General features: G+C 36.3%; 1 protein-coding gene across 1 annotated transcript in view; it reads left to right on the top strand.

Annotated features, from left to right (window-relative positions):
* Positions 1 to 14,580, top strand: part of LOC131932345 (forkhead-associated domain-containing protein 1) — a 29,853-nt gene extending 15,273 nt beyond the window's left edge. The window contains exons 21-30 of the mRNA XM_059289247.1: positions 668 to 934; positions 1,957 to 2,089; positions 2,336 to 2,474; positions 3,093 to 3,322; positions 7,186 to 7,406; positions 8,097 to 8,148; positions 8,430 to 8,543; positions 8,823 to 8,903; positions 10,082 to 10,222; positions 14,460 to 14,580. Coding sequence (XP_059145230.1) covers positions 668 to 934; positions 1,957 to 2,089; positions 2,336 to 2,474; positions 3,093 to 3,322; positions 7,186 to 7,406; positions 8,097 to 8,148; positions 8,430 to 8,543; positions 8,823 to 8,903; positions 10,082 to 10,222; positions 14,460 to 14,480 — 1,399 coding nt within the window. The 3' untranslated portion in view covers positions 14,481 to 14,580. The remainder of the gene's footprint in view (positions 1 to 667; positions 935 to 1,956; positions 2,090 to 2,335; positions 2,475 to 3,092; positions 3,323 to 7,185; positions 7,407 to 8,096; positions 8,149 to 8,429; positions 8,544 to 8,822; positions 8,904 to 10,081; positions 10,223 to 14,459) is intronic.

The raw sequence follows: 14,580 nt of genomic DNA, 5'->3' as shown, positions 1-14,580 counted from the left end.
GTTTTTTTTTGTTTCATTTTTTGAAGTTTCTGTTTGTCATTGGTGCTGATTAATCTAGCATCAACCAGTTACAGATGACTTAACTAAAATAATGATGTTAACTTGGCAAATTTATCTAAAATAATGATGTTAACTTCACAAATTTAACTAAAATAATTTTGTTAACTTCACAAATTTAACTAAAATAATTTTGTTAACTTCACAAATTTAACTAAAATAATGATGTTAACATGACACATAAAACTAAAATAATAATGTTAACTTAGCAAATGTATCTAAAATAATGATGTGAACATGATAAATTACATAAGCCCTGTGTTTGCACATGTGAACATTTCTGTGTTGTAGTAGAAGTATTTAAATTGTGAAACAAAACCATCTGGCTGGCTAAATTCTAAAGTGTAATTTTTGTTTGATTCCTTTCAACGGCAACAGAATGACATAACAGAATGACATAACAGAATGACATAACAGAATGACATAACAGAATGACATAACAGAATGACATAACAGAATGACATAACAGAATGACATAACAGAATGACATAACAGAATGACATAACAGAATGACATAACAGAATGACATAATAAAATGACATAACAGAATGACATAAAAGAATTACATAATAGAATTACATAATAGAATGACATAATTTCATCCACACAGGCAGGAGAACTTGGTGCTGAAGAAAGAAATCAGGGACTCTCAAGACGTCATCAAAGGTCTCCGGCGTGATTTGTCCGGCGCCTCGGCCAGACTGTCAGACATCTCTGGGGAGATGAGTGAGTCGCAGAAGCAGGAGATGGAGAGGAACCGTGAGCTGCTGCAGCAGAGGTCCACCGAGTCCACGGAACTCAGGCAACAGCTGGCCAAACTCTCTAAGATCATCGACAGCCAGAAGGAGGAGTTGAGGAAGTTGGAAAGTGAACTGAGGTAAAGTTGGGGAAGTTGGAAAGTGAACTGAGGTAAAGTTGGGGAAGTTGGAAAGTGAACTGAGGTGAAGTTGGGGAAGTTGGAAAGTGAACTGAGGTAAAGTTGGGGAAGTTGGAAAGTGAACTGAAGTAAAGTTGGGCAAGTTGGAAAGTGAACTGAGGTAAAGTTGGGCAAGTTGGAAAGTGAACTGAGGTAAAGTTGGGCAAGTTGGAAAGTGAACTGAGGTAAAGTTGGGCAAGTTGGAAAGTGAACTGAGGTAAAGTTGGGCAAGTTGGAAAGTGAACTGAGGTAAAGTTGGGGAAGTTGGAAAGTGAACTGAGGTAAAGTTGGGCAAGTTGGAAAGTGAAATGAGGTAAAGTTGGGCAAGTTGGAAAGTGAACTGAGGTAAAGTTGGGGAAGTTGGAAAGTGAACTGAGGTAAAGTTGGGCAAGTTGGAAAGTGAAATGAGGTAAAGTTGGGCAAGTTGGAAAGTGAACTGAGGTAAAGTTGGGCAAGTTGGAAAGTGAACTGAGGTAAAGTTGAGGAAGCTGGAAAGTGAACTGAGGTAAAGTTGAGGAAGCTGGAAAGTGAACTGAGGTAAAGTTTGAAGCATTGTAATAAGAAGGTGTCTGCTAACCTGAAAGTCTAGAGGTTGAATCTCATGATCCACCCAGCTCTGATGGGCACCTGACTCATTATGTAAAATAAAGATAGCTTGGCATACAACTGATCACATTATCCCTTTATAAGCTGTGCTGATAGGCTGATAGAAACCGGTCAACTTTTCTTCAATGATAATTATGGCTAGGGCCAATAATTGTGTAATCAAAGCAATTGTAAATATAACTTGACCACTGCTAGTTTCAATATGTCGTTAAGCACAGAGAAAAAAATTGACAATACAGTTTACATATTAATGTTAATTTTATTGCCATTTGACATTCTATCCTTTTAAAATTGAACATGACTTTGTTCTATCCTTTAAAAAATTGAACATGACTTTGTTCTATCCTTTTAAAAATTGGACATGACTTTGTCGACAGCAAAGAACAAAGTCTGTCTTCTAAGTACAAGATGGGGCTAGAGGAGCGCAGCACACAGCTCAAAGTTCTGGAGGGTGAGCTCAACAGAGAGAAGGAGGAACAGAAGAAGCAGCTGGAGCTTATTGATCAGGAGGTGTGTTGCCATGGTTACCACAGTTGTTGCATTCAAACTGTTGTCTTACATTAAGGCCCTCTTATTGTCTTCCATTAAAGCCCTTTTCATTGTCTGACATAAAGGTGACCTTGCAGGCCTACAGAAAGGTTTAGAGTTATTATGAACATTACGGACACTAAGGCAGATCAATCTATCCATGTACATCTTTTTAGCTTTTTGTAAACGTGTTTTGTACCAAAATTGGTATGTGTTTAATTGTGACAGGGGCGGATAACCACAGAGTTGACCAGCCTTGGTGCCCAGTGCAGGGGGGAGAGGCATGAGCAGATCATCAACAGGCAGAGGGAGGCGTTGGCCGAGCTCAGGTCGAAGGTCAAAGTGCTTGAGCAGAACAGGCCACTGTGTTAGTTGATTTTGCCTTGTAAAATAATGGGAACAAGGCCACTTGTGGCTACAGTAGAAACTTAATAGCAAGACTTAATTATGTTTTGCTGCTGTTGAAAGTCAGTTGAACATTGTTTTAATTAAAAAAAATAGTCAATATTTACGGCAAGCAGAATATTTGTCACTTTCTATGATATTAGAAACTTAGTCCAGCCTGGTAGTTAAGAGAAGTTGGTAAAGTATAGTTGGTAGTTAAGAGAAGTTGGTAAAGTATAGTTGTTAGTTTAGAGAAGTTAGTAAAGTATAGTTGGTAGTTAAGAGAAGTTGGTAAAGTATTGTTGGTAGTTAAGAGAAGTTGGTAAAGTATAGTTGGTAGTTAAGAGAAGTTGGTAAAGTATAATTGGTAGTTAAGAGAAGTTAGTAAAGTATAGTTGGTAGTTAAGAGAAGTTGGTAAAGAATAGTTGGTAGTTAAGAGAAGTTGGTAAAGTATAGTTGGTAGTTAAGTGTAGCCAGATAGTTTAATGACAGGTGACACTTTAAAAAAAACTGACAAACTGACATTAGTTGTAGACATGGTGTCAAACACAAAATTATATGTCATGTTGACCTCTAAACTCCTTGACTTTGACCCCGCAGTACCCACCCAGGACCAGGCACTACACCAGGTACTCATGCTGAAGAAGGAACTGGCTGAGATGAGGGTCAACCAGGCTATGGCTGAGGACAAGATTATCAAAGGCGCCACCTCACTGGACAGAGAGATTGGCAAGGCCAGGGGTCTCATCACGCCAGCAAACTTTGAGGCGGACATGGAGAGGAGTGCTCACAGGGAGACCATGGACGCACTAGACTGCAGTGAAGCCTCCGTAAGGCTGCTAGGAACTAACTTAAATATAATGTTATGAAAGATGGATGGACTAGACTGCAGTGAAGCCTCCGTAAGGCTGCTAGGCACTAACTTAAATATAATGTTATGAAAGATGGATGCGCTAGACTGCAGTGAAGCCTCCGTAAGGCTGCTAGGCACTAACATAAATATGTTATGAAAGATGGATGCACTAGACTGCAGTGAAGCCTCCGTAAGGCTGCTAGGAACTAACTTAAATATAATGTTATGAAAGATGGATGGACTAGACTGCAGTGAAGCCTCCGTAAGGCTGCTAGGCACTAACTTAAATATAATGTTATGAAAGATGGATGCGCTAGACTGCAGTGAAGCCTCCGTAAGGCTGCTAGGCACTAACATAAATATGTTATGAAAGATGGATGCACTAGACTGCAGTGAAGCCTCCGTAAGGCTGCTAGGCACTAACTTAAATATAATGTTATGAAAGATGGATGCACTAGACTGCAGTGAAGCCTCTGTAAGGCTGCTAGGCACTAACTTAAATATAATGTCATGAAAGATGGATGCACTAGACTGCAGTGCTAGGCACTAACTTAAATATAATGTTATGAAAGATGGATGCACTAGACTGCAGTGAAGCCTCCGTAAGGCTGCTAGGCACTAACTTAAATATAATGTTATGAAAGATGGACGCGCTAGACTGCAGTGAAGCCTCCGTAAGGCTGCTAGGCACTAACTTAAATATAATGTTATGAAAGATGGATGCACTAGACTGCAGTGAAGCCTCTGTAAGGCTGCTAGGCACTAACTTAAATATAATGTTATGAAAGATGGATGCACTAGACTGCAGTGAAGCCTCCGTAAGGCTGCTAGGCACTAACTTAAATATAATGTTATGAAAGATGTATGCACTAGACTGCAGTGAAGCCTCCGTAAGGCTGCTAGGCACTAACTTAAATATAATGTTATGAAAGATGGATGCACTAGACTGCAGTGAAGCCTCTGTAAGGCTGCTAGGCACTAACTTAAATATAATGTTATGAAAGATGGATGCACTAGACTGCAGTGAAGCCTCCGTAAGGCTGCTAGGCACTAACTTAAATATAATGTTATGAAAGATGGACGCGCTAGACTGCAGTGAAGCCTCCGTAAGGCTGCTAGGCACTAACTTAAATATAATGTTATGAAAGATGGATGCACTAGACTGCAGTGAAGCTTCTGTAAGGCTGCTAGGCACTAACTTAAATATAATGTTATGAAAGATCACTAGACCTCAGTGAAGCCTCTGTAAGGCTGCTAGGCACTAACCATAAATATAATGTTATGAAAGATGGATGCACTAGACTGCAGTGAAGCCTCTGTAAGGCTGCTAGGCACTAACTTAAATATAATGTTATGAAAGATGGATGCACTAGACTGCAGTGAAGCCTCCGTAAGGCTGCTAGGCACTAACTTAAATATAATGTTATGAAAGATGGACGCGCTAGACTGCAGTGAAGCCTCCGTAAGGCTGCTAGGCACTAACTTAAATATAATGTTATGAAAGATGGATGCACTAGACTGCAGTGAAGCCTCTGTAAGGCTGCTAGGCACTAACTTAAATATAATGTTATGAAAGATGGATGCACTAGACTGCAGTGAAGCCTCCGTAAGGCTGCTAGGCACTAACTTAAATATAATGTTATGAAAGATGTATGCACTAGACTGCAGTGAAGCCTCCGTAAGGCTGCTAGGCACTAACTTAAATATAATGTTATGAAAGATGGATGCACTAGACTGCAGTGAAGCCTCTGTAAGGCTGCTAGGCACTAACTTAAATATAATGTTATGAAAGATGGATGCACTAGACTGCAGTGAAGCCTCCGTAAGGCTGCTAGGCACTAACTTAAATATAATGTTATGAAAGATGGACGCGCTAGACTGCAGTGAAGCCTCCGTAAGGCTGCTAGGCACTAACTTAAATATAATGTTATGAAAGATGGATGCACTAGACTGCAGTGAAGCTTCTGTAAGGCTGCTAGGCACTAACTTAAATATAATGTTATGAAAGATCACTAGACCTCAGTGAAGCCTCTGTAAGGCTGCTAGGCACTAACCATAAATATAATGTTATGAAAGATGGATGCACTAGACTGCAGTGAAGCCTCTGTAAGGCTGCTAGGCACTAACTTAAATATAATGTTATGAAAGATGGATGCACTAGACTGCAGTGAAGCCTCCGTAAGGCTGCTAGGCACTAACTTAAATATAATGTTATGAAAGATGGATGCGCTAGACTGCAGTGAAGCCTCCGTAAGGCTGCTAGGCACTAACTTAAATATAATGTTATGAAAGATGGATGCGCTAGACTGCAGTGAAGCCTCCGTAAGGCTGCTAGGCACTAACTTAAATATAATGTTATGAAAGATGGATGCGCTAGACTGCAGTGAAGCCTCCGTAAGGCTGCTAGGCACTAACTTAAATATAATGTTATGAAAGATGGATGCACTAGACTGCAGTGAAGCCTCCGTAAGGCTGCTAGGCACTAACTTAAATATAATGTTATGAAAGATGGATGCACTAGACTGCAGTGAAGCCTCCGTAAGGCTGCTAGGCACTAACTTAAATACAATGTTATGAAAGATGGATGCACTAGACTGCAGTGAAGCCTCCGTAAGGCTGCTAGGCACTAACTTAAATATAATGTTATGAAAGATGGATGCACTAGACTGCAGTGAAGCCTCCGTAAGGCTGCTAGGCACTAACTTAAATATAATGTTATGAAAGATGGATGCGCTAGACTGCAGTGAAGCCTCCGTAAGGCTGCTAGGCACTAACTTAAATATAATGTTATGAAAGATGGATGGACTAGACTGCAGTGAAGCCTCCGTAAGGCTGCTAGGCACTAACTTAAATATAATGTTATGAAAGATGGATGCACTAGACTGCAGTGAAGCCTCCGTAAGGCTGCTAGGCACTAACTTAAATATAATGTTATGAAAGATGGATGCACTAGACTGCAGTGAAGCTTCTGTAAGGCTGCTAGGCACTAACTTAAATATAATGTTATGAAAGATCACTAGACCTCAGTGAAGCTTCTGTAAGGCTGCTAGGCACTAACTTAAATATAATGTTATGAAAGATGGATGCACTAGACCGCAGTGAAGCCTCCGTAAGGCTGCTAGGCACTAACTTAAATATAATGTTATGAAAGATGTATGCACTAGACTGCAGTGAAGCCTCCGTAAGGCTGCTAGGCACTAACTTAAATATAATGTTATGAAAGATGGACGCGCTAGACTGCAGTGAAGCCTCCGTAAGGCTGCTAGGCACTAACTTAAATATAATGTTATGAAAGATGGACGCGCTAGACTGCAGTGAAGCCTCCGTAAGGCTGCTAGGCACTAACTTAAATATAATGTTATGAAAGATGTATGCACTAGACTGCAGTGAAGCCTCCGTAAGGCTGCTAGGCACTAACTTAAATATAATGTTATGAAAGATGTATGCACTAGACTGCAGTGAAGCCTCCGTAAGGCTGCTAGGCACTAACTTAAATATAATGTTATGAAAAAAAAATATCCTTTAGCTCACCTTGAAAGTATATAAATGAATTTTTTACGTGGCCTGTAGGTCTAAAAGCATTATAGATTTAAAATTAGAAGCCTAAATAATTAGCCAGATAAACAAACATAATTTTTACAGGCACTATGTCTATATATTATCAGCTAATAAAAAAGTTAATACTTATTTATAGAAAAATTAATAATGATATTAGAACCAATTAGATTCTTAATTTGATTGTATTGCAAGTTATTATTTTGTTAGATTTATAAATGTGTGAACATAGACATCAGTTGATTTTTAAGAAAAGGGGAAATAACCAAAAAATGTTTTTTACAGTTCATGTCCTTGCTGAGGTCCATGGCCTGCACACTGGACATTGAGCAGATCGAGGGGCTGAGGCCAATGGCACATGCACCCAGGGATGAGAGGGAAGCTCTGCTGGCCGCCAGAGAACGGGCGTGTCAGTTGCTGACCAGTCGCATTCAGGTGCTCAAGGAGAGGATAGCTAGGAAGGATGAGCTGCTCCAGGGCTACGAGACAGACCTGACAAAACTCAGGTAACATAGGTGGAGTAGAGTGCATCTGCTCCAGGGCTACGAGACAGATCTCACAAAACTCAGGTAACATAGGTGGAGTAGAGTGCATCTGCTCCAGGGCTATGAGACAGATCTCACAAAACTCAGGTAACATAGGTGGAGTAGAGTGCATCTGCTCCAGGGCTACGAGACAGACCTGACAAAACTCAGGTAACATAGGTGGAGTAGAGTGCATCTGCTCCAGGGCTACGAGACAGACCTGACAAAACTCAGGTAACATAGGTGGAGTAGAGTGCATCTGCTCCAGGGCTACGAGACAGACCTGACAAAACTCAGGTAACATAGGTGGAGTAGAGTGCATCTGCTCCAGGGCTACGAGACAGACCTGACAAAACTCAGGTAATATAGGTGGAGTAGAGTGTATCTGCTCCAGGGCTACGAGACAGACCTGACAAAACTCAGGTAATATAGGTGGAGTAGAGTGCATCTGCTCCAGGGCTACGAGACAGACCTGACAAAACTCAGGTAACATAGGTGGAGTAGAGTGCATCTGCTTCAAGACAACAAGACTGACCTGACAAACTGAGATAACAGCTGGACCAATACAGGGCTACATGACAGACCTAAGCAAATGTAATTAGAGTCTTTAGTAAAAAGTTAGGCAGTTGAATCTCTATCATTGATGTATTTAAATTTGAAACATTTCTGCAGACAATCTCAAGACTTTGCTGCCAGAAAATCTCAAGAAGTGGAAGCTTTAGCTGTAAGATTTCTATTCATTGATCAAATAGTAGATTAAGTCTAGTCCTCTCACAATCTACAGATCCAAACTCAAGACCTTTGGTCTAGCGACCAAACATATTACCTTTCGACCATGCCGTTCCATAGTTGTTTAAATAGCTTTATATATATTGTCTCAGACAACATAGATGTGTAAATAGCTGTGTTAGTATACCTCCCAAACGTTTGTTGTTTAAATTAGCTGTACTGTTCAACATCACAGAAATATAAATGTGTAAATAGCTTTGTTGTTTAACCTCCCAGAATGACGTAAGAACCAAGTCTGAAGAGTCAGAATATTTGCGGGAGTCACTGAGTAGAACAAGAGATAAACTGAACCAAGAGAAGAGGTTAAACTCTGCTATCAAAGAGAAAAAAGTAACTATAAACGTTCTGTTTATTTTTTTTTTAAATAACTTTATAGTTAACAATTTTTTTCCATTTATCATAAGTTAAGACATATTGGAACATTTGGTTAATGCAAACAAACTTGTGTGTTTAGGGCTTTAGATGGCAAATTTTTTCTGTGGTAAAATTGGAACATTAATAGATTAGCCAATAGAATATAAGTATTATTTTATCCAAATAAACAGAAGTTTTTATTTTAACATTTTAAAAAAGCAAAGAGTATATCAAAGAAATATATTTTTAATGTAGACTTTCCACCTGGAGAATGAAAGAGCTCACTTACAAAACAATGGTCGTGTTCATCATCATTGTGCTGTAGAAGATCCCAAGGTAAGGATCTAGTGTTAGCACCTGAGTTAAGTAGATCATTACCTGAGGTGACTAAATAATTACTTAAGTTAACTTTATAATTATTTGAGTAAACTAAACAATTACCTGAGTTGAATAGATAATAACTTGAGTTAACAAAATAATTTTCTGAGATGACTATGTACCTTGTTTGTTCTGTTATAACTCGAGTTGAAAAGACAGTTACCTACGTTGACTAGATAATTTGTCTGATCCTTGAATGAGGAAAATAAAACTACTAAGTACTTCTCACTTGTCGAGTATAAAGAAATACAGTTTTCAAAAACAAAGCACACATTTTTAATCACCTCTTAAAATAAATTACTGCTGTTTAACTTTATAAATAACAACATTAAATTATTTTTTCTTAAGGACAGCTTAAACCCCCTAATTGATTTTTAGTAATTAGACTTACTTACCTAGCTTAAATAATGTAGGGTGATGACAAAATCATAAGAAAAGCCAATTTTTGCTCGCAAGTATTGTATACATTCATTTAAAATAAATTAAGTCTTGAAATTTGTTGAAAAACAGACTTGCTCTTGTACAGAGTATAACAAAAACTAGCGAAGATATTGAAATAAAACTTAGCACCAACATTATTTATTCCCTTAAGAATATAATGAACTAAAAAAAATTAAGTTGGCATATCAAATTTTTTTTTTATTACATTTTTAGTCAAAGGGCTGAAAATTAACAAGTGTGGGGTTCAGGAAAAAATTGTTTAAAAAAAATCTATAATAGATACAGCTATTATTTTAGTTCAATTTGTTCTTCTAACTTTCAGTTATGTGTGTGCAAAATTTAGTACAAGTATATTGAAAATTGTTGGAGATATGATGTACACAAGAACTATTTTTCACAGTCGTTTTCTCCAAAATTAATGCCACAATTTTTTTATGGAAGTATACAATATTTGTAAGCAAAAAGTGTTTTTTTTGTGATATTTTCACCACCCTACTTGATTTAAAATAAGTAAAGTAAGGCTAATTTCAAAAAAGTTAAAAAAGGGGGTTTAAGCTGTCCTTAAGCCTTTTCTTTGAATATTGGCAGATTGTTATTGTTAACAGTATGTTAGATAGTCTTATTAGCCACAATTAAATTTTTGCTGAAAAACATTTTTTAATAAGTTTCTAAAAAAATATTCTTGTACCATCCAGAATGTTGCCAAAATTAGGAAGCAGAATGACACAATCAAACGCAAGAACTACATGATCAAAACCTTGAAAGAAGACCTGTGTGAAACAGAGAAGGAGCTGTATGAGAGAGATAAGAGGCTGATTTCCTTTGAGACTAGCAGGGTGAGTTTTGGCTGATTTCCTTTGAGACTAGCAGGGTGAGTTTTGGCTGATTTCCTTTGAGACTAGCAGGGTGAGTTTTGGCTGATTTCCTTTGAGACTAGCAGGGTGAGTTTTGGCTGATTTCCTTTGAGACAAGCAGGGTGAGTTTTGGCTGATTTCCTTTGAGACTAGCAGGGTGAGTTTTGGCTGATTTCCTTTGAGACTAGCAGGGTGAGTTTTGGCTGATTTCCTTTGAGACTAGCAGGGTGAGTTTTGGCTGATTTCCTTTGAGACTAGCAGGGTGAGTTTTGGCTGATTTCCTTTGAGACTAGCAGGGTGAGTTTTGGCTGAGTTTTTTATCTTCTTCCTATCATCAGCCACGTTTACAAATGGTGGAAATTTTCAGCACTTCTTTAAGTCTCGTGAAAAAGTTTTAGCTTAAGTCTGGTAAATTATTGTTCATTGGTACATAGAGTTTTGTTAACACTGTCTTCAAGCTCCCATTAAAGTTGGGGCACTGTAGGACATTTTACACCCATGAAAGTTGGGGCAGTGTTGGACATTTTACACCCATTAGAGTAGAGGCACTATGGGATATTTTACACCCTTTAAAGTTTGGGCACTGTAGGCAACACAGAACTAGACTAAAAGACAAGACAGGGGTCATCCATAAATGACGTCATGTATTTTTTAAACGATTTTTAGCTCACCCCCCCCCCCTCCCCTGCATCACACATTGTCACAAGAGCCCCCCCTCCCCCCCACTAAAATGATGTCACACTTCAGCCTACAATTGCCCCTCAAAATTGCAGTTGAATTTTTCATAAAATACGATATTTTCAAAAATCTTATCTGAACTCTGTAAACATTGAGTATTTTAATCAATTCCTATTATAATTTAAAATTAATGCTTTTATAAAACATGAAATAATGGCCAAAATTCATTTTCTTACATGATTTTTTTATAATGCAAAAGTGTGACATCACACCATCTGAACACCCCCCCCTTCCCCCTCACAAAATTATGGACCCCCTCCCCACTACCAGTGTGACCTCATTTATGGATGACCCCACATACAGAACTAGACGAAAACACGAGACTCACAGAACTGGGCTGAAAAAAATGGACAAAGTCGCTGAAAGGGGTAAACACATTTGATAAAGACATTTATTTAGAGGATAATGTAACATAAAGTTTTCAAAATACAACAAGTCTGTCAATGCAGACAATTTGATCAATGATACAGCTACTGGTACTAAATGAACATCAGTTTATTGGAAGAAAACAATTCAAATTCTAATGATAACAGAAACATTTTTAATTTACTAATCTCTCATTATTTAGTAGATGCATGTAATCAAATAATGTAAATAATTTCTTAAAAAATCAGACCAGTAAGACCTTGACATAGTTATATGGGAAATTGTCTGTTGGTGTTTGGGATTAGATTATTTCCCTTTACTTCAAGATAACTGGCTATGTCTATGATCACTATTAAACACAATAAACCTTAAAAAACACAACTTCTAATTCACAACAGGTTCTATTGTAAAAGTGACGTGATTACTCATTACTTTTATTCTAAAATATCCAATGTAAATATGAAATTTGTTACTTCATTCATTTAACACATGAACAATGAGACATGTTTGAATAATTAACATCATGCCTTTAATTAATAAAAGCAATTCTACATCTTCAACATAATACTCACAATCAGTTTACAAAGTCTTATGTTGGAAGAAAAATAAATAAACAATTATTGCAAGGATTAAGTAGAATCAATATGTAAATAATCAAACAAAGCAGAAAATTTAAAATACAGTGTAATTTTTCATTAAACTGATTGCAAATTGGATTACATTTCTGTTGATTAAATGCCACAGTAAAAAGGCTTAGGAAGGAAAACAAAATTCAACATTATATAAAACCAGTTCAAACATAAATATTTGTTTGAAAACACAATGCTTTGAAAAACTAGAAATGCAATAATAATTGTTTAGGTGTTTTTTTTAAAGATTTTGAAATATAGATACATTTTTCATAAGTGTTTTAAACTTTTTAAGTTAAATTGAAGTATATAGTTATTCTTCCATGGGGGTAGGGGAAATACATTGTGGAACTGTTAATGTTTAGGTAGAAAATGGTGTAATTTGTGATACTCTTGCAACATTGGCCACTAAATCAAAACATTGTCATGTATATACATGGGAAACAAACCCTACAGAAATATAGCACACCAATTAGTCATACAATGTTCCCAAGAATACCAGCAATTGTGTCATCATATATCTTGACAAAGTACAATCTTTCAAAATAATTTGCTGTTTGGGAATGATATTTAAAAAAGCAATAATATTAGAAAATGTTTTGCATTATGTGAAGCTATACATCTAGTTTTACAAAGTTTAAAAAACACCTTTAATTTATTCTTTAACAAAGTTTAAAAAACACCTTTAATTTATCCTTTAAAGTGGATATAAAAGCAGAGAATCAAACTAATTTTTTGAACTATGTATTATTTTTTGTGAATATGAAGAATGAATGTATAAAAAAAACATACTTGACGTAAGTGTATTTATGTGAGGAATATTTGAGAGGCAAAAATCATGAAATGTAAATCTATTTGGATACTTTGAGAGAGATCAAAATTGAGAGATTTTTTTTCTTATTAAATAAGTTGCTAACTTATCTGAATTCAATTGTAAACTAGTATGTTACATTTGTTCAAATATTACAGTATGTATAGTATTTAGGGTATGAAACATATATTCAAGATGACACAAAAATAATGAATTTGTAGTGCATTAACATTATACAATGCATATAGATAATTGAAGACTTGTAAACAAATTGCTATCTAAAAATTGAATAACAATGTAGTTCAGTCATTTATTATTTAAAAATAGGATTTTATGAAAGTTAATGATACATAGAAAAATGTAGAGCATTCATTTACAAATATATAAAAATTGATGTTATATGTATGTAAGCTGAAAATGTTTTCAGCTGAAGACAGCAACTGACTGTCAAATGTTTTGTTGTCTTGACATGCATGCATTGTGTTACATATGTTACCAACTTTGATAAATGTCAGCAAATGTGAGGATGTAAAAACTCACATGTAATATATGTGGAGAATAAAAACATGATACATATTTCTTTCAATAATTAACTTCATGATTTTAATTTGATAAGTATTATAAAAGCTAAGAAATAACAAGATCTAAAAACTTTTTTAAACATTATTTATATTATTGGCTTGGTATAAAAAGTGTAGGTAGCTCAAGTTAATATTTTAAAAAGACCCTAGCAACCAACATGTTTACTTACCCACCTTAAGAAAATTAATGTCCATCTTTTAAGTGCTATGTTTCTATAAAGTTTCTATAAATATTTTTTTTTTCCTGATATTTAGGAGATGTAAAACAAATTGAATAGGTACTAATACTGAAATGCTGTAGCCATGAGTGAATAATCTCCCCTTTAGACATCAAATAGCTTCAGGAATTGTTTTAAGAATTCATGCATACACAAAAACTCAATACACATTATATCTGGGTTATTTGGGTTATTTCTCCTTATTTGCTCCTTTTTATAGTGATCATTAATTAATTATTATAAATTTCCTTTAGATATAAGTATGTTAAAACTGATATTAAAATGCATGTGAGCTTAGCTAGCTATACAGTATACACAAGGGGGCTGTACTCTTGTATCCCTTTAGACTAAAATGATAGCAAAATTCATCTGAGTGTGATCTAGTAGTACATAAAGGGGCTTTACTCTAGCATCCCTGTGTCCATAATGTGAGCTGCTCTTTTACATCTAGGCTCACATAGTCTGACTAATCTTGCTGGGGCAGTTTTCTTTGTTTATATTACTGGGCTAGTGACATGACAAATTATTACTGATAATGTTGTGCTGTTTAAAAAAAATGTCAGTCATAAATCAACTAGGCTTTTAATTTGGGGAGTCATAAAAAGACAACATGGTCTAAGAATAAATGTTCAGGAAAAAGTAAATATTCCACACCTTTGATTTATTGTTTACATATATATAACTTTGTTTGAGACTGAGAGCACACCCATTGTAACGTTGTTTTAGTTTTTAGTTTGTGACATGAACTGATATGAAATATCAACCCCATGACTCTGGGGTTTTGCAAAGTTTGGTACCAAAAATAACACCAACAGCCATTACCATCTCATCAATAAATCATGGTCTAAAACAAAAAGTGTTTGACAACAATTTCAGATGTTGGACCAACCAATGTAACTCAGTGGGAGTCCACCAAACAACAAGCTTCTGATAAGATCAAACAAGCCTGAAGATTGATGCAAGTTTGTCAACTTCAACTCAGCAGCAACACAACAGA

Source organism: Physella acuta, unplaced genomic scaffold (genome assembly GCF_028476545.2).
Source record: "Physella acuta isolate Inbredline_101_S28 unplaced genomic scaffold, ASM2847654v3 ptg002143l, whole genome shotgun sequence".
In the NCBI taxonomy this organism is placed as follows: domain Eukaryota; kingdom Metazoa; phylum Mollusca; class Gastropoda; family Physidae; genus Physella; species Physella acuta.
The sequence above is the reverse complement of the archived record's forward strand: the minus strand, read 5'-3'. Positions and strand labels throughout refer to the sequence as shown.